At 25.3% G+C, this 21,887-nt stretch overlaps 1 protein-coding gene across 1 annotated transcript; it reads left to right on the forward strand.

Annotated features, from left to right (window-relative positions):
* Positions 1–5,649: 5,649 nt before the first annotated feature.
* Positions 5,650–8,168, forward strand: LOC129613546 (protein snakeskin-like). Its single transcript, XM_055527659.1, has 3 exons — positions 5,650–5,892; positions 7,563–7,762; positions 7,824–8,168. The coding sequence occupies exons 1-3, from the start codon at positions 5,842–5,844 to the stop codon at positions 8,041–8,043; spliced, it is 471 nt and encodes a 156-aa protein (XP_055383634.1). The 5' UTR covers positions 5,650–5,841; the 3' UTR covers positions 8,044–8,168.
* Positions 8,169–21,887: the final 13,719 nt, after the last annotated feature.

Here is a 21,887-nt window from a genome sequence, read left to right on the forward strand (position 1 = left end):
TAATAGCAAAGAACTATTTAAAAAGAAAATTTCTTTTATTAATCTGCAAATGTATGGGTTTTGATTCTACTATCTTCAAATACTCATATTCGGCCATAATAAATAATATCTACTGAGTAGAACGAGACACTAATGGTTATAATCGAAAGCAAGCTTAACTGAATATTATTACGCTTCATAAAATTCTAAATCGCACCTATACAATATTATTTATAGCAGGTATTCTTAAGTATAGATGAGTTAAAATCAACATTATAGCAACACTATGGCAAAATTTCCCATTAAACTAAATAAAATTACAATGAATTTTGCAACGCCTAAAAATATGTTCATTATATCGCTTAAAATAATCAGAAACTAAAAAACAAAAACAAGAAAAATCAAAATAATATAAAAAAGCTTCATTTATAACAGCGCCATTCTGTTTCAATTTTTACAATCAAACTAAATTTTTCTATGTTCTCATAAAACTCATACGTGTGTATGTATGTATGAATAAGTATACAACTTGACTAGGTACTTAAAATAAATTTCAGATAACACAAACGAGTGCACAATAAAAGTTTTATAATAATAAGAAAAAATAAATAGAAAAATAAAATTTTCTATTTGGTTTTTAAATGTTTGACATAATTTTGTTGAAAAAACAAAAAAAAAATAACCTTAAAAGTATTGTTATTATTGTAGTAATTGTAACAATTGCATATAGATGTCGTATAGGTTTAAAAGTGAAAATTTAAGAAAAAATCCTAAACTAAATATTTTTTTTTAGTAAAATATGTGACATTTTTTCATTGTAATAGTAGCAAAACAAGTACCTATTTATTTTGTGTATAGAAAATCTATTCAAGCCAACTATTTAACAATAAAATGTAAAAGTAAAAACAAAATTAGAATGATTCGGTAAGCTGTGCACTTATCATAAAAAATATTATAGGTATAATGAAATAAGTTTAGCCACACAATAATACCTGTACAATTTAAATAGTCATTAAAAATAGAATATAATTTTTATTAGAATTTTTCATATACGTAACATTAAACTGCACTTAAAGAAAATATTTAATATTTTTTTAGGAAAAAAAAAACCTTGAGCTGTAATTGACTGTAGAGAATGGTTACATTGGTTTAAAATGCTTTTTTTTTTATTATAGGTGCATTTAAACGAACTTAATGTGCTGTTCTGATTTCAAACTATGAAGTGGTAAAATGAAATTTAGTGTTTTTAGTATTAAAAGCAAAATGGCTATTAAATTTTATTGAGTAAACCTAAATATAAAAATTTCAATTGTTTAAAACTTTTATTCATTATAGTAAAAGTTTTTGACAATGATTCGACCATTTACCCTATTTTAATTTGCGAATAACTTGAATTTATCCAAATAATGAGATTCTAAATATTATTTATAAAATTAATACCTTGCATAATAAGTAGAGCCCTTTTAAATATCTAATACCAATTGCACATAAGTCAACTAAGTAAAATGGAGTTTTAAGTAGAATATTAATATTGTGGTTTTAGTTTTACAAACCCAATCTACTACAACAAAATGAAAATGATTTAAAAATTTTTGTAATATTTTTTTTTTCAGTAAAATTCTGAATTTTTATTAATACAATCCAGAAGTTTTATTCCGCATCTTATTGGTCTGTAAACCCTTTTGCTTCTTCCCATTTCCCAACGGATTTACACAAAAATTTTTTTAATATTTTTGTTTGATTTCTTAATTTGTATGAAATCAACTTCAAACATAGCCAATTATTATTCAATAATCAATTTAAAAATTTTCAAATATCATTGGATAAAATATGAAAACAAAAAAAAAAATCTCTTATTTTTTCTCTTCTATTTCTGTGGGTTAAAATGACAAATTTATGTCAATTAATTTAATTTTCATACTCTCTTTTCCACTTCACAACAACAATTAAATTGAAATGAGTATTATATGTTTATATACTCGTACATTATATAAGAGAAGAATGAAAAATGGAGCTAAAAATATATAGAAAGCGCATAAATAAAAAAAACTAAATAAGATCGAAAGAGAGAGAGAGAGAGAGAGAGAGAAAGAGAGAGAAATTCTAATTTTATTGTTTAATTTTCAGCTCATTTTCACTCAACACTAATTAATAAGTTATCATCAACTTGTCATCCTTTATCATAATTTTCTATGGTGAATAAAAACAAGAAAACAAAAAAAGGAAATCTTTATTCTTACACCATACTTCTTCCTTCTCGTCTTTCTCTCTGTTGTTTTTTTTTTTTTACTAAATGTCTGTACCAAGGCAAACCACACTTTATAAAGTGATTCAGTTATTTTTCTCTCTATTTTTCTAAATAAATTTTAATGGACCCTCTCTTTAATTTTTATTTGTTTTTGTTATTTTTTTGTTTTGTTTCTACTTTGTTTTTCTTCCTTCTCTCATATATTTTGTTTATGCTCATTTATGTTTCGCATATTTACCTAAGATGATGATTATATTATTTATAATGACGATGATTATGATTATGAGAGGACGACGGTAATGTTTTTTTGTTTTTTTTTTTGTAAGAAATCAAAAAAATAAAAGGACGAATAAATTTTATTTTTATAAAATGTTTCGTTACCAGTTAATATTTTTATTTTGAATCTCTACATTATTATATAGCTAGTATTTATTTATATGTGTGTATAGGTGTATGTAAATATAAATATTGTTTTATTATTAAGATTCCTTGCGGAAAAAACAAAAGTCATGAAAAATTCCTATTCCTATCCTGGCTCTAGCCTACATACATACATACATACAAAATAATATTTTGTCCTTTTTCTTTCCCTTTATTCTATTATTATTGTTATTCTTCTTCTTCTTTTGACGTGATTATCACGTTATACGCTCCTACACTTTTTTATTTTTTGTTTTTTTTTTTCATTTTGATTCTTCAGGATTTTTTAATATCGTATTTTACCATTTTCTTATTGTTTTTATTATGTTTTTCCTGTTCTCTTTGTTTTTCTTTTTGTTTTTTTTTTGTTGTTTTGTCTTGTACCACAACAGGAGGTAAACGAGGCTTGTAATTTTTTGAATTATATTTTCTATTTTTTTTATTTTGTTTATGTTACCTTTTTTTTTTCTACAGGAATATAAAATCCTTCTTCAGGAGTTCCGGATAATTTTTGTTCTTTTTCTTCAACTACTTTACTTGAAATACTTCATCATTCCTTTTTCAACTTGGTCCCTACAATTTATTTCAAGTATTATATTTTTTTTTTCTGGAAGAATTTTATTTGAGAAAAGTGGAAGAAAAAAATAGTCTAAAAGTTTTGTTTTTGTTCATTTCGTTTGTTGTACATAAACTTTATAAAATGTTCTTTTCTTGAACAGGAACAAAACGTGTTTAAAGCTTCACAACTGAAATTGAATAAATCTTCTTGGGAATAGTGCGACAATACTTCAATATCATTAAGACAATTTCAAAATTTATTGAAGCAATTGAGTATTTCATGGAAATTGTTTAAATTACTTGTTCACTCCTAAAAGTATGCAATTTTATTTTAATTAATTTTTTTTTAAATTGTGTATTTACAAAATGTCCTCATTTAAAATCTTTTCTTGTTTAATCCTAATATACTTTTCATTATTATTGCCATTGGAATGTAGGTTGTTATTTTTTTTATTTTCTTTGTTTTCTTCTTTTGATATTCTTTTGTTAAACGTATTTTGCTATTTATGTACGAATCGGATTTAAGTACACAATTTCAAATATAAAAGGAAAAATTTATTGTAGTACCTACAAAAAAAAAAAACGAAGAAAAAAAAAAAGAACAACAATAATAGGACTGGTTTCGTTTACTCTTCCTCTGTTTCCACTCTCTCTTTCTCTCTTTCACTTTCTCTGAATAGTATATTGTAGGGATAATTATATTTAGAGTTTTCCTCTAAGTTTCTTAATAAATAAAATAAGGATTTCCATATATGATGGGATACGGTTAAACTTGTATTCTTCATGATGAAAATGGCAAAGAAGAAAAGAAAAACAATCAACAGCAGAGGTTATAAAATGAAATCCTTTTCAAGTTTGATTATAATACAAGAAAAAATACACATATATGCAAACATTTATTACACAATAAGCGCACCAAATTTGATTTTTTAATGCAATTTAACCTTGATGTATATAACATTTGAAGATTTAATCCCATATATAGAAAATAGCAAGTAAAAATATTACATGATTAGATTTGATGCTAATTTTTTGTAAATATGAGTTAAGGGGCCATGCCCAATGACAAACCATGATAGAATCCTCAGTGAAGAGCGGCTCCGCCTTTGTGAAGAAGGCTTTGGATCGCGACGACCTCGCACGGGAGCGCCACAGCTTCGAAGCGCGCATTTCCAACTAGGCAGCTACGACCTGGTCAAGACACCTTATAGAATGGTCCACGCTCGAACCAGGGCCGATGAAGGAGGCATTTTCCCCCAGGTATTCCCGTATGGCCAGGAATTTACGTATTATTGTGAACAATTACCACGTCGTTTATTTCGATTTCAGTAAGCAACTAAATTTGAAACCAGAGCCCTGTTTTTTTGATTTTAGTACCTTTTTTTGTTAATATAAGTTATTTAGCTTTTCAGTGCCACAGGAACTTTGCAATTTTTTTTTTGCTAATTGATCAAAAAAATGTAAAAAGTTGGTAGTAAAATAACACTCCACTTTATTAACAAAATTTCATCACATACCTTTTTTTTTCTAAGTTTTAATGTAATCGCCAAATTTCATTGACAACACTTTATTACTCATTTCAAAAGAATTTCTGTATAGTACAAGAAACCCATCTCATAATCGCTTTACAATATTTGAAAAATGCATGTCAACAAGTTGTTTTGCGTGTATATTAGTCATACAAGAACTTATACAAGTTAAAAAAAAAATATTCGCACATTTTTTAATAATAAAAATTTATTAATATATTTTAAAGCTATACACCTGCTGAACACATACACATTGCATAAATTTCTCCTGATAGAAAAATTTACTCTAATATACACACTTGTTACTTCCCCCCCCCCCCCCCCCCCCCCCCCCCCTCGTATTTCCAAGTAGGTGCTTTTCAATAATTTTAATTGTTTTTTTTTTTTTGCTTTTTTTCCCCTCAAATTAATTATACTGTCTTTATTATAACATAACATGTAATGTAACATTTAACATATACTACATATTTAATATTTATTTTAAAAGAAAAAAAAAACTTATTCTTATCAAAAATTAAAAGAACCTGTTAAATGTTTACTCGTTATTTTTTTTTGTGTATGTTAACATACAGGTTAATTCACTCATTCATATGTTGTTATGTTATTGGGCATGAATCATATTTTAACACCCATACACCATACCATACCACGCGATACAAGTGAATTTAAAATTTTTACAGTTATTACAAAAAAACGCGAATTAAGAGAGTAAAAATTTTTTTTTTTTTTTATCTTATCAATTTGTCAACAAAAAATATTTTGTTTTATCTTATCTTTTGAATATAATGTAAAAAAAATACTGTAAAATTGTTGATAATTTTAATAAAAAAAAAATTAATTGTAAGCTTTTTGAAAACAAAAAAAATTATGAGCAAATGTTATTTAGTTTAGCATTAAACTTTGAAACGAGCGAAATTTTTTACAGAAACGTCTAAAGTAAATTTTAATCCAAAAATTTTCATATTAAAATTTTTTGGAAAATTAAATTATAAAATTTATTAAAAATATTAAAATTTTTAAAATAAATAAAAAATTCTACTTAAAAATTAAATAAATTTTAATTTAAATTAAAATTATTTGAAAATAATATAAAAAAAAAAAATCAAAATGGCGGATAAGGAAACATTATTATCTTTATTAATAAAAGTTTTAAAATTGGTGGGTAAAAATAATTATGAATTAAAAAATTATTTGAATTAAATAATAAATTAAGAATGTGCAAATTTTTAATTGAATAGCTACTATTAAAAATAATTAAATTGAAAAATTTTATAATAATATTAATAAAATTAAATTTTATTAAATAAAGACCAATAATTGGATATTATTCATAATTTAATATAAAAAAATTTAATAATTATGATTCATTTATAATCTAATTTATATCTTAATTACGATTAAGGTTGAAAAATAAATAAAAATTGTATGATAAGATAAACACAACTCTTTTCTACTACATACCTACATAATTATTATTATTTTTGTTGTTGAGAACTTATGCTTATGATTTAAGGTGTTTTTTTTTAAATAACATAACATTTACAGTAACATTTATAATATGTGACACTATATTTCTGAAGTAATTGAATATGAATACAAAAAATTAAATCATATGTAATTTTATATAAAAGAAAGTAAGAGCTGTGTGTTAATGTTATGTTAATATTATTCACTATTAATATGTTAATGTTAATGTTATAATGGTCACTTTTAATAGTGAATGTGAAAATACAATATTATTTCTTTTGTGTCCCGTGTGTAATTATAAAATAAATTGTTTAATACTTTTAACTTGAAAAAAGTTATTGTGCGTTTCGAATAAAAGATTGTATATAGAATCTCATGTAAATAAATACTTGGTAATCATGTAGATTACTGTGAGGCAACGTGATAAAAAATTTCCCGGTAATTTCTTTATACCCCTGTAGCTCAATTGAATTGAAAGCGATAGGTTCGAGTCCAGGCTCGAGGAGAAAATTTTTTTTTATTTTTTTGCCTTGACTTGTTCCTTTGATTACGTTATTCATCTGTTTTGAAGTTGTATGAAGAAATTTCCATTAATTTTTATAAGCTATTTTTATAAGAATTAATAATAAAAGATAAACAACTGCATTGGTTATTCGTATAATATTAAAAAAAGAGATTGTTTTACTAGTTCGTCGTTTGGTTGAAATTCTAAAAATGAGTAACGCGAATTAAAGCAGTAGAGTTAAAATTTCAAAATTTTTGAATTCCTGAGCGAGAGTAGTGCTTGGTCTGGGTTGAAGTTGAAATTTAAAAAATTAATTTTATGTAATTTAATTATAATAAATGAGACTATAATTATGATTCCATATTAGAAGTTTTATGAAAAATGTAATTACGTTCAGCATCGGAGTACTCGGTAATCAGAGTCAGAATGGAGTTTGAAATTTGTTAAATGCTGGAATTGATGTTAAGTTTCAAGTTAAGGCTAAATTTTCGAAATCCTGGCCGCATTACCATTTTTTATCTACCTTAAATTTATTTAGACAGTGAGAACTACTGATATAGAATTCAATTCAATTGAGTATGAAGTTAGACGATATATGGAGTTGAAATTAAAATTTTTAAAAAACCTATGAGTGATAAAAATTTTTTTCAATTTTTAGATTTGATTTTCAAAAATTTTTTTTTTGTATTAATCGTAGCGACCTTATAAATTATAAAGTCAGGTCTTGATATTTTAATTACAATAATATTATGCCATTAAGTTTCACACAGTGATTTTAATAATTTTTATACCACAACAATTCAAAAAATTTCAATAAATTATTAATTTTCTCTTTCTCATTATTTTATGCATATAGGTATTTAATTTAGCTGTCATAATTATGTATAGAGTTGGTGATGGTGGTTATTTTCTTGGTATCGGTGGTACATGGAATTTAAATGAAGAAAAAACAGCTGATTCAGAAATAATTGCATCTGGTGTATTTGTTGGATTTTTCATATATACAGCAGTTGTATTAGTTGCATTCCTATTTGGTCCAACAGATTACTTTAAACGGTAAGTATTGCTAAATAATTTAAAGTAATTATACTTATATCTATATACTCTTAATTTTTAGTGGTGTTTCTGATACAATTATGAATTTTATTGGAGCTTTCATGTGGATATCAGTTGGTGGTACAGCTTTACATTATTGGAATTCATATGTATCGGAACGTGAATACCCGGAATGGACAAGTGAAAGAGGTGTTGGTTTGGGTATGGGTGTAATGTGTGTATTTACATCAATATTATATTTTGTTGATACAGTTGTAGCACTTTTACATTCAACACGTTAAATTTTAAGAAAACAAAAACAAAATTTAATTTTTTTTTTTTATTAGAAATAATAATTTTATTTTTAGGAAAATATTTAAGTGAGAATAATTTTTATTCAAAAAAAAACCCACAATTCTATTGAAATTTTAATTTTCTTATTTAAATTTAAGTATTCTTTTTTTTTTCAAATCTGATGTATTGATAATTTGATTTTCGTATTATTTAAGAAATTTGTCACGATTAAAATTAAATTGCAATATTTTTACAGATTAAAAATAAGGTTTCAAGTTGAAATGACAAGGAATGTATTAAAATAAGTGCTAGAATCATGCAATCATAATATTTTTAATTTTATTTTTAAAACAATCACTTCCATTTTTGAAAATTTTGTAATAAATTTTTAATCAGAATAGCTGTATAAGATTCAATTTATAATCAATAAATTTTTAACAATTTTTTTTTTTAAATAAAAAATTTAAAAGTATTTGAACTAGTTACTAATTTTTGCATACTAACTATAGTTAAAATTACAATATTTGAATAGGTATTGCCTATTTTTGGAAATTTCAATTCGAATTCAGTATAAATTTAAGAAAACATTTAAGATTTCCAGAAAACAAAAACTGAATTTTCTTTTTATAATGTCCTGTAAATTAAAATATTTTAAAGATTAGCAGTGGTTACTATGTAAAATGAGTATTCTGGCAGGATAATTGAATAATCCTTGGAAATTATTGTAAATTTTTTAATGTTATAATCTTATTTGCATAATGCTTCATTTAAAAGGCAAATTTTACAAATTAAAAGACAAAAGAATTTGCTGACACAAATTTCATATTAGATTTTAATATTACTTGTACATATTTTTTATAATTAATGTGTACAATATATTACTCATATCTACATAAACATTGACTCATATGCATATTAACTAAATTTAATAGTACGTGCCTTAAAGAAAAACCAGACAGCAGTAATTTTTGTGTATAACCTTTAATTTCTAACAAATAAAATCATAAATTTTATTAAGATTGTAACCATCATTTTACAAAAACAAAACAAAAAAAATTCCTAATCAGGATATAAAAAAAAAAAATTTTGTTATATAAAGGGAAAATTATATTATTGTATTACTTAAGATTTTTATCACGATTTTACGAAAGTCATCGTACCTAAATTTGAAAAATTGAATGATTAGTTAGTTATACTCCGTATACTTATACTTTATCTTTGAAGGCTTCCTTTTTGTTTTTTCGTTTTTATTGTAATTTTATTTTTTTTGGTTATTGTCAAACTCGATTTATTATAACATTATTGAATTAAATCACTTTAAATTGTATTTTAGTTAAAAATATGTTGAACATATATAGGTACAGGGTAATATACGATAAATGATGCATTATTAAATTATGGGAGCTGACACTGTAACTTAAAATTGCAGGCATTATAATGGAAAATTAACTAAGAAATTAAGATTATTTTGGAATATTTTGGCTTCAATCAATAACCTGGTTTTTAAGCTTCAATATAATATATTACAAGTCTTTTCGGTATTCAATCGAAATCTTGGAATAGTTTAATTTTGAATTGAAAATTTGTATTTTAAACTCAATTATGTAAGTTTTCTTAGGACAAGCAAATTACAGCAATTTTAGATTACCATAGAGAATTTGAAAACACCCATTATATCTTGTTTTTTAAAATAATGAACTAGTTACCGTACTTATTTCTAAACTATATCTTTTAATTTGAACACCTCCATAATATTATCAATTTGACATCAGCTGTTTGAGAGCTTGCAATCAAAGAATAACTAAATAGTAGGCATAACGTTCTTCAAATTCCATATGAATTCAATAAAATAAATAAAGGCATTTGGTTTCTATACACCCTGTGTTTATTTATTATTAATATTAAGAGTGTGTGCGTATATACATTTCATATATTTTCAAGATAATTTCTTAGTTTTTTTACAATAAAACAAAAATCATAAAATTTAAGTTTTAAGAAAAAAAAAAGCAAAAAAACAAAAAAAAACAATTTATAATATTTTTTTTATTATTATTTTTTCTTCAAATAACCAACTAAAAATGAAAAGGACCTTCATTATTTATTCTATGTACGAAACCATTGAAAATAGTTAAAAATTGTCTTGTCAAATTCATTATCTGCTCGGAAAAATCTCGATTATTATTTTTAAAAGTAATTGAAATAAAATAATTTTATTATATTATTATATACGCTCCACCATACTCTTTCCCTTATCATACTCTCTCACCCTCCCTAATATAATTGTCTAGATCTACTAAGTAATATACAGAGACAGACTATCCTTTATATTATAGTTAAAATCTATATATAAACATTTAGAACTTTTATAATAAAATTTCTATATTTTGTCCCTTACTCTGTTGTCTTTTTGTTTTTGGTTTGATTTTCTCCATTCTCCATATATACAATTTTCTACATAAATATTATTATTAATTTTATGTTATATAATCAAAACAAAAAAAAAATAAAAACCAAATAGACCAAAAACACAAAAAAAAAAATATGAACAAAGAAAATTAAAAGGAAGAACTCAAACCCAAACCACCCCAAAAATAAAACTGTTATATATATAAATGTACTTCCTGTTAGTTTGTATATTATTATATAGAGTGTTATATAATACATCCTCCCGCCCTATTTAACTGTTCTATTAAAAACAAAAAATAAACAAAACCAAATGAAAATGAAAAATAAAAAACCCCCTTCCATTCGCTCTTTTTTTGCCTCACAATATTTTGGTATGTTATTTTTCTTGGTTAGGTTTTGTGAAACACCATCTAACTGCAAGCAAATATAACATATATAACATTTACGTACATAATATAATAATTTCAATTTTTCTAAAACTATTCCTTAACTTCCTATATGAGAACATTTTATGCACATACATGCATTTAAATTTCAAGATTTTTGTATTTTTTTTAACTTTATGACAAATAGTTTTCTTTTATTGTCACATACAGTTTAAGCCTAAAACACGTTAAACGTATTAGGGATTTAGAGCTCTATCGGAAAATTTTGAAATATTTTAAAAATAGCCACTTGTAAAGTATCTCAAATTATATAATTTATCATTTGTTGATGAAAGCGATCAGGAAAGTCAAAAAAAACTTTCGAAAATAGTTCATAATTATTGTAATATGGAAAAAATAAAAGAAATGTCGGCCTGCAACAACTTATACGTACGAAGTCTTGTGCATTAAGTTATAAGTTCTCATTTCCGAGAAGACTGAAGTCTTCTTCTTTCTGAAGAACGCGTTCCTTCTGAAGAACGCAAAGTAAAGCAGTTTAGAATTAAATGTTAGCGAATTTTAAGAATATTTAATATTGCTGACTATTTTAACCACCTTATCACATACCTATTTAAGAAGAGTTCTGTGGAATATGGTCTGTGGGGACATCTGTGGTTCGAATGGAAATTCTCAACATATTATGCAAACTGTTTACTTAAAATGTGACATTAGTAAGTAAAGTAAACAACTTGTGTGAGACTCTTTATTTATTCGCAGTTCTAGAAGTCTTTTTTGCAATTCTAAACTATATGATTCTCTTTTAAATTCAAATTTTCTCTAAATATTTTGAAAGACTTCATAACTTCTAAAACTAACAACAAAATATATTTAACTATCCTGTATATCAACGCCATAATTATTTTAATCTTAAAATCTAAATAGTTTTCAATTTATCTTACATACTTGCCTACATATTTACATTTTGTAAATATTTGCTATATTAAGAATATGATAAATGTACGTGTATGTGCGTAGACGAATTTTCAAATATAAGACGAATAAAAAATTTTCTATTCTTATTTATATTATATGGAAAAGGCAAGTCCTTTTGTTTCACTCAATTCACTTCTTAATTTCTTCTCTTTTTTCTTTTTGTTTACTTTAATTTTCTTTATATATATATATATATATATGATTTCCATTCTTTTTACTCTTACTTGAGATTTTTCTTTTGTTCATTCAAATCACGTCCGTCTTTTAAGATAATGAAGGACAAAAACCTCATACCTTATCTTATTGTAAAAATAAGCAAAAAGGAACTAAAAACTACATATTATCTAAACAATAATATTGAAAAAGTCCCAACAAAATATAAAAATAAAAATATGTATATATATATATATACAATAAAAAAAAAAAGGACTAAAGACTCATTGAGAGTCAATGTGTAAAAATCTTTTAGGAACACAAAATTAGAGTTCATATTTATATATAACATACAAACACACATAAGTCTGGTACACCAATGATCCCCATAACCAAAATATTTAGACATAATATACACGACATACAAATAAATATATTAATTGTAGAACTTAAAACTAAAAAAATATTCAAAATGAAAGAAAAAAGAGCAAAAAAACTTATAAAATTACAATAACAAAAGAGAATAATATAATTAATGTGATAAAAAAAATAAATTCCAAATTGCGAAGAACAAACATACAATCTAATATGCGGTAAGTTGACCGTAACACAAGTATTAAAAGTGTACAATTTTTAAGGACAATAAACCTTCGAATGAACACATGATGTCCTGTTTTTATTTTGTTTTCTCTTTAAAATTATTATTTCAATTCAATTGCATTCCTTTTGTATTCGACTTTTTAGCTCAATGGAAATTAAAGGAAATTGTTCAATCGGCATTACGATGTAATTGGCAGGGTAATTGGCAATCGTGTTGGTATATTTTATTAGGGTCCGTTCTTCTTTATGAATTATGCATACGAATTCCAAAAAATCTATTTATTAAGCATCTTAGTTCTTAGTAAGAGAGGGTATGGCGGTCGAGCATTCACGCAATACCAACGCACTAGGCCAACAATAAAGCACATCAGCAACCCTCAAATTAAACATTCAACAACCGAATCGATGTTCCACGTCCTCCATCTTTTATTTTCATGGCAGGTATCCGTTGTAATGATTCCTGATTTCTGGGCCATTTCGCCGAATAGACTGTGTTCTGTCAGCACTCCACCAAAGTACTGATATCAGATCTGCCATACTCCAACACAACACCTTGTACCCATCCCTTTAAAGTCCGAACGCTCTAGCTAAATAGCACATTCGAGTCTCAGCCTTGCAAGATTCGACTCCCAGCCTTGCAATTTCCTTGTCTGTAATATTGCTGGATTCCTTTAGCGATAGATGCATTCACCAGATATGAACATCAGGCCACTCCAACCCTCTACAGATAGTTCGTCATTTCTCAGTGTTATGTTATTACATTTTGATTTAGCATTTGTCAGAGTCACCAATTTTTCCAAAAATATTGCTGTTGCTTAATAAATTCTTGAAATATCGTATAAACAATTTTTGAAAATTGCATTTCTAAGAATGAAAATTATTTAGCATCAGAATATTATTCAATGTTGTGTTACTGTCAATGCTGGGTTAGTCACAAATTCTTTTAAACCGCTACAACTTTCAGTTTTAATTGGAATGCTTTTGTTATATTTTCATTTCGTCCAGTTTATTAAAGAACTAATTGAATTGTTTGTGTTAATAGGAGCATATTAAATTCACTTTTTAATGCAAACTCTTATTTATTTTCTTGAATACATCAAAATTAGGTCAATTATTTTAAAGCGTACGCATAAAGCTGTATAAAAATTATTATTATTGTAATCCCTATTCTATAATTTTAAGTTTTGAGAGAATTCTAATAATTTCTTATATAAATATACACTATTTTAGAAGACATTTTTCTTTACACTTATTTTAAGAACTGTTTTTTTTTTGGGAAAGTTCAATTTGGTGTATATATGGGGGGGAGAAATTTTCATTTCATGTTATTGTAATATATGAATATGCAATAAAGTAATTTTAAAATTGTTGGCTGAGGACCTATTCTCAGACATTCATTAACTTAATATAACCTACTTTTATCAACATACTCTATTGTACATAATATACATTTAAATATAATATTATGCCTAAGCATAATCCTTTTAATGTTACCAACTCCTATAAAAATTATGCTTTTAAAAAATGTATTCCATTTTTGTTTTTTGTTTTTTTTTTTTTTTTAAAGAAACAATAGAAAAAGTTAAAACAAAGTAAGTAGTAATAAAAAAATAAGAAAAGGAGCAAGAAAAAAGCATGTATGTATGAACGCATTCCATACATAAAATATCCTTTAATGAAATGGTCCTTGTAGACTAAATGAACGTAGCATACATACATACTGTAATAATATACTTAAGACGAAAAAAGTAAAACATAATCGTACTTACATAACGTAAGTATAGGTAAGGATAGGAATAAGAAAAACAAAAAGAAAGTAAAGTTTGCTTCAAACCTCCCAGAACCCTCGTTTTTAAAAGAAATATTCACGTTATTAGAATATTTGAATATGTGCATAAATATGCTTTGTTATAGACGTACATACGAGTATACATATCCTTGCCATACTTCGTATGGGCTGTATTATGTACCATGTATGAATATATTTACTCAAACCTTTTACTTCATAAATTGGTTAAATGAACCATTCAAATCATTAACAATGATATGTGTGTGTATATTTCATGCCTTTTTCTCGTTTCATATACTTTTTTTTTCTATTTATTTTTTTTTTTTGTCCTTTTACTGTAAAAATCTAAAGGACAATATGAAATGAAATTTGCTTTCAATTCTTTTCGTGTATCATTTTTCTGTTATGCTGCTAATACTTTTTGTCTTATAGCATTATATACAATATATATAATATTGTGATCGTAAATCACATACTGTCCATTTGTTATGCTAGATAAAGGAAATTATTACTGACCAATTGCTTTCATAGATCTTCTCAAGAACGCTCTATTCACCTTTCGGAAAGCTGTTAAAGATCATTTCTGTATAACATAATTTTCTTTGGTGTATTTTCTCCACATTTAAAAGAGTAGCGCCTTAAAATATGCAAAATACGAAAAATGTGATTTTTATGTAAGAAATGTGCTGGTTTTCAATCTATTAGTTTACTTCAAACTTGCTCTGTATTTTGTAGTTTTTAACTTTCTTCTGATTTTAATTTTTTATTTTGATAAAAGAAACTATAAATAGAACGTAATACGTATGCCATTCATAGCACATACATATTTCGAAATATATCTAAAGTTATTTACGTTCATATTTGATAAACATTTGCCTTTGTTTTCAAATTGACATAAGAGTTACTGTATTAAATAAAATAGAGGTAATTTTTCAGTCAACTTAGGAATTTTAGTGTTAATAATGGGCTGTTATATAAATTTTCCAATATGATTTTAGAAAAACGAGATCTAGAGAGAATCAGAGGACTGTAATAGTCGAAACCAGTTTATTAAACTTCTTTATTGTATACAGAGACCGTTAATATGCGCATTGTGACCAATAATATTTCCAAAGAGTTTCCATCCTATTGTTAACTATTTATATACGTGTTCAAAGTAGCAGAACAGACAGATAAACGCGAAATAAATATTAAATATATTTTTATACTATTTTACAGTTTCTTTGTACAATATTGAATATAGTAAAGGAAAGATTGACTTTATTTCATTGTTGTTGACTAACTGTTATACATGTACCTACTCTTAAAACTCCCTTCAATCCATATATTTTCAAAGTTGTGTTTCTTTACTTTTTATTGTTGCATTGCACTACAGGATCAACATGTCAAGGGAGGATTTACTTTTGTGGAAAGTATTTTTCTTTCTTTCTTTTTTTTTTTGTTTTTTGTTTGTTTGTTATTTTAATTTTTATGTTTCGGTCACCATTGTTTGTATATCATTATGTATTTATTATGTTATTTTTCTTATTTTTTTTTTCTATTATTCTTATAGCTAGTATATTTTGATCTTTTTGATGTGACAAATCCTTGAAGGCATATAACATAATATTGTAACATTAACTGTGAATAAAATACATATATGTATGTGATTTTGTACAGAGTGTATAACAATTAGCTACAATGGCTAACTATTATTGGTTATGCCTAAATAATCAATTGTCATATCAATGGTTATGTCAAACAGAAACAGTTTTTTAATTGTTTCCACTATCATAATGAAAATTTAAAAAATTCAAATGAAGATGCCCATATTATGTAAGATTAAGTAGCAATTTTTAGAACATATTCAAGATCTCAATATATTCTGGCACAAAGCAGCAACATTTATATATTTTTATGATTTTGTAGCAGCTCTTCAACGAATTCTAACAAATTCGGTGGTTCGTCTATGAATTTTCGTATAGTACAAAAAATAGTAACATAGGACTACAGGGAAATTAAGCCTCTTTGGCCGATTATAAACGTATTATCTAATTTAAATAAATTAAATTTATTACTCAATTAGCCTATGATTTGATCATCTTAAAAATTTTAATTACCAAAAAGAATTTTTGTTAGAAAATAAAACAAAAAATACGTTTCGAATTACATTTCGAAATTTCTGACCACTCTGTACAAAGACTACAATACAAAAGAAAAATATGAACATTTTCGTTATACACATACTCATATTATGTAATGTAGTGTCATCTCTATACATATATTATTCATTTTACTCACATATAGTTATACTTATAATATCAAAACGTATACGTGTATAAAATATTCTAAACGGCTACTTATTTTTTTTTACAAAAAGACTCTGGTTATCTTGTTACCTAGTTAATTCAAAAAGATAACACCAGAAGGATGTCTAAAAGTGATAGTATACAAAAATTATGAAAGAAGGCATAAAAACAAAAGAAAAAAGTCCTATTTTAAGTCTGATAAAATAATAATGATGAACATTTAAGTAAAATAGGTATATGTGTTTGTACTGTATGAGCCTTCATCATAGTTTTCATTTTTACATAACTTGTTACATTTGCGTTTGTATCTGTGTGACGTTATGTTGATCTATATGTAAACATATCTATTATAGTTTATGATTTTTTAGTTTTAGGTCAAAATTTTACACGTTTCTTATTATTATTATTTTTTTGTTTTTATTGTGTCATTCACTTACTGTACATATTTTAATGTTAATACTTCTGTACACCAACTACTTCATGTTATCCTTAATAATATTTTCATATGTTTACTTGTTCTGATGTTTTTTTTTTTCAAAATATTAAAATAAAGTTATAAAACAATTTATATGTTTGTACAAAAGTGTAAGTACATTTTACTTTGCGAATATAAAGAAGAAAAAAACTAAAAATAATGTTAAAAAAGTCAAGAAAAAAAAAAATAACAGTAAAAAATAATAACAGTTAAAATAAAAAAAATTGTACAAAAAAGCATGACATTAAATATGACAATTCATTCACCAAAAATTTAATATGACACCACACGATTATATCAAATTTGTATGTACCTACATTTGTGTTGGATGTATACGGTTTTCTAAAAAGTTGACAATTATTTACAGGTGTTGTGGGGGGAAAAGAAGCGAATTTACAGCTAATTTCAGAACCCGATGCGTATCGTTTGTCGAAATAATGAATAACGTTAGGCCCAAGTAGCTACCCCGTAGAATCCAAGTGAAATCAAAGAAAACTTCGGACAAGAACGACTGAAAAGACATCTTCTATTCATTATTCAACGAGTAAGACATAAAACCAAAACCGCTTCAAATTACGGATATAAAATCCAATTTCCCTGAATTTCAACTACATTAATCTATGACGAATCCTATCACAGGCTTGATTTGTAAAAATGAAATCGATCTGTCTACGCCGCTTCATTACATTTGTAGTATTTGAAACGAAATTCACCAAATTAATGACCGAAGACCTACCCCTCTTAAAATCATGTTGATTAATACAGATAAAAGATTTACAATAAGAATTAAAGTAACCAAACAATTGAGTAGATTACTCAATCAAATTGTTTAAATTTTAATATTTTAGCAATGCGACTATAATTGTTAATCAAACAACGCGACAGAACTTTCTTATAAATGAGAAGAACAAAAAAATTTTTCCAAATCTCGGGAAATACGCAAATAGTCAACGAAAGATTAAAATAACAAACATAGTAGATGGCCAAAACTAGAATCACATCTACGTAAAAGGTCAGGCGATACACCATTAGGAGCCAATGAATAATCGTCATACAAAGGCAGGAGAAGCCGAAAAATTTCGGCAATCACCAAAACAATTATATTGATTGTATATTTCCCAGGGAATATTTTACCAAAGCATGTTTAGCACTAAGTGCAGAATTATTATTAGACTGGTAAAAACATGTTAAAGAAGACTGGTGGCCATTCTTAATTACATGACATGTTAGTTAATGGAAAAATCAGAAAACGTCTTTAGATTAATAAAAATATTACCCCTAACCTTGTCTAAATACTCATTGTACAACTTATCCGATAAATCTCTATATTTCTCATATGTCTCAACATATCTAGAACAGTGAAAGGAAGACCCACAGACAGTATAAGCTTTTCGAACCGGAAATCACGGAAATTTTTCAGAGAACGCAACTTTCCAAAGCCGAAATTAAAGCTCAGTATCTGGATGTCAGATACTGAGCTTTAATCTCAGTATTAATGGATGTCTTCGGGATTGAAACTTAAATTTGACTAGCAGCGTCTTATAATCTTAACGTTTTCTATTTACCCCATGTGACCCTACATGCAAAGAAAGTAGATATAGTGTTTTCTTTTCTAAATAGTGTGATAAGTATAAAAGAACAAACAAAAAATAGAATTAAAAAGAAGAAAAGAAAATAAAAGTGGAGCTATTCACAAGGAATTATGCGTGTAACATGACTATTATACTCGTAAATGTACAAAGAATTTTATCATTATCCTTAAAAAAAATACCAAAATATAAAAAAGTACAACATCTAAAGGATAATAACGTACATACCTTATGTTTTTAAATAGAAAAGTGAAATATTTTTTCCTTTTTTTTCGTTTTGTTACCCTTTTATATTTTCATATCTTTATGCTAGGTGTATGTATACTATGTATTTAAGTAATATAAAAGTTCCATGTGGTGTTATAATGAATAATTACTCAAAATTAAGGCTCATTGAAGAATATTTTCTATTCTGGGTTTCCACTTTTATTTTTCTTTTTAATTTTTTTGATTTTTTGTTTGAAGATTTTAAGATGTAAGCCCTCATTTAAAGGAGCTATAAAAACCGACAATGGGTTTTTATTTTTTCTAAACTTTGTTGGTTTTGTTATTTTGGTTAAGTAATAAAATGGATGTCTTATGTTTAATTGAAGAAACTGGTAATAATTTTCTTATTTATCTTTACAAAATCTTTTTTTATCCGAAGAGGAACAATCCCAAGAAGTGTGAAGGAGTATGAGGTAAACAGGTACATGTCAACTTAGTTAACAAAATAAATAAAAAGTAAATTAACCCCTTGACGTTAATGGTGACTTCTACCATTAAAAAGAGAGTGCTTAGGCAGCAAATAATGGTAATTATTCCGTTGGTAACGTAGCTATCTTAAGTTTCTGTCAGTTTAAGAGCTTATTTAAGAACAAATTATCTGGGATCAGTCAAAATCTTGAAAATCAGAGCCCGGACTACACATCAATATTTACATCTTCATTTATTTGAAACCCCCCGGTCCCTATATGTATGTTTTCTTATCCTTCTCCAACTTTCATTTGAGAATTAAAAATGAAATGTTTTTGTATATTCTACTCACATGTTAAATGAAATTACTGGAACAATATAATTGCTTTGGTAATTGAAAATTTTGCATTTAAAAATTTCAATATGAATAATTTCTAAAAGAATGTTAATTAAAAGTGTTCATAAAATGAACTTGTGATGAAAATTGCTGAATAATGTGAAAAATTTTTTGTCACATAATAAATTTTCTATCAAAAATTTTAAAATTTCTTTTTTGAAAATCAAATATTTTCTTTTCGTTTCGAAAACTTTTCATTCAAAAATAACTTTTGCAAAATTATCACACAAATTTATCCTCGAATCATAAAAGAGCAATTTAAACTGCCAATCTTTCATTTAGGGAAATCTTTTTCTTTTACATAGATTTTATATTAAATGTATACATTTGCGTTCGCATATATTATACTAAGCAATTATAGTGTGCAGTAATAATATTGACGTTTTTCTGTGTAATAATATTGACGTTTTTCTGTGTTTATAAAGCTGTATTAAATGTAAGAATAATTTTGACTTCGTGCACTCATAACGCATCAAATGTAATTCAACATTCGAAAGTAGATTATGATCAGATTTTTAGGATTGATGAAAAATGTTGTATTTTTGACATTTTGTGTAAATAATATCGGACTATTTACTCTTTCTATGGAAATACTCAGGTTTTTAGATTTGTATTTTTTACATTTTATATAAACAATATTGGATTATTTACATTTTCTATAAGAATGCTCAGATTTTTAGGTTTTAAATGAAAAATAGTGAATTTTTTTACGTTGTACATGAAAATATCGTATATTTTACATTTTTCGTAAACAATATCGGGTTATTTACGTTTCATCTAAAAATCTTGAGATTTTTGGCTTTTAAATGAAAAATGGTGAGTTATTTACGTCTTATATAAAAATATTGTATTTTTTACATTTTTCGTAAACAATATCGGGTTATTTACATTTTATATAAAAATATTAAGATTTTTATGTTTTCAATGAAAAATATTGAACTTTTTACGTTTTATAAGAAAATATTGTATTTTTTACGTTTTATGTAAACAATATTGGATTATTTACATTTTCTATAAGAATGCTCAGATTTTTAGGTTATAAATGAAAAATAGTGAATTTTTTTACGTTGTACATGAAAATATCGTATATTTTACATTTTTCGTAAACAATATCGGGTTATTTACGTTTCATCTAAAAATATTAAGATTTTTATGTTTTCAATGAAAAATATTGAGTTTTTTACGTTTTATAAGAAAATATTGAGTTTTTTACGTTTTATAAGAAAATATTGTATTTTTTACATTTTTTGTAAGCAATATCGGCTTATTTACATTTTATGTAAAAACATTGTGCTTTTCCTGTTTTAAATGAAAAAAAAATATTAAAATTTTTACGAACAAAATTAAATGACTGTTAAAAAGCTGTGCTTTTTAAAGGAAATCAATGCCCATGCCCCTAGAGGAAATCATAATATTTACTGAATAAATTTGTAATAACTTAATCTTTATTAACATTGAACACAGAAACATACAGAAGCATGAATACATTGTCATACAGAAATATGAAGCAAATCATGAAAATTTAAAGTAATTCGATAGGCTTGCTGTTGTTCTATAACTAGTTTAACAGACAATTTAAAATTTTCCATTTCATTAAATTATTTTATTCATTATCCCATGGTAAAGAATAAAATTTTATTCCGACATATGTTTATAAAAGGATATGTGAAAATTTTTTCGTTATTTTTTATTTCCGTTTTTCTCTCAACTTGTCTAAAACCATTATCATTTTATAAATAAGGAAACTAATCAATATTTTAATGAACATAAAAATTAATTTTAAAAAATAACATCACAACATTTATCTTTTATCCTTTATCCCTTTTGTATTTGTTTTTTTTTTTTTGTTTTCATTTGCTTATTTGTTTGTTTACACTAATAAGTTAAATCCTTTTCTATTCAGTTTCCCTATATTTATAATAATATATTATTTTAATCCTCTTCAAAAATTTTGAATTGTCATAGTCGCCAAAAAAAAGTAAAATAAAAAAAAAAATAAAAAAAATTTTACTGTCCTTTTTATTTTTAGTCATGCTAAGCAAAAAGGAAACAGTAGAAAAATTTAGATATCATCATTAGTTTGGGACCAATCGCAAAAAACAAGAAAAAAATTTCGAGGGAA

The sequence above is a fragment of the Condylostylus longicornis genome, unplaced genomic scaffold, assembly GCF_029603195.1.
Source record: "Condylostylus longicornis isolate FDR11 unplaced genomic scaffold, ASM2960319v2 ptg000084l, whole genome shotgun sequence".
NCBI lineage: Eukaryota > Metazoa > Arthropoda > Insecta > Diptera > Dolichopodidae > Condylostylus > Condylostylus longicornis.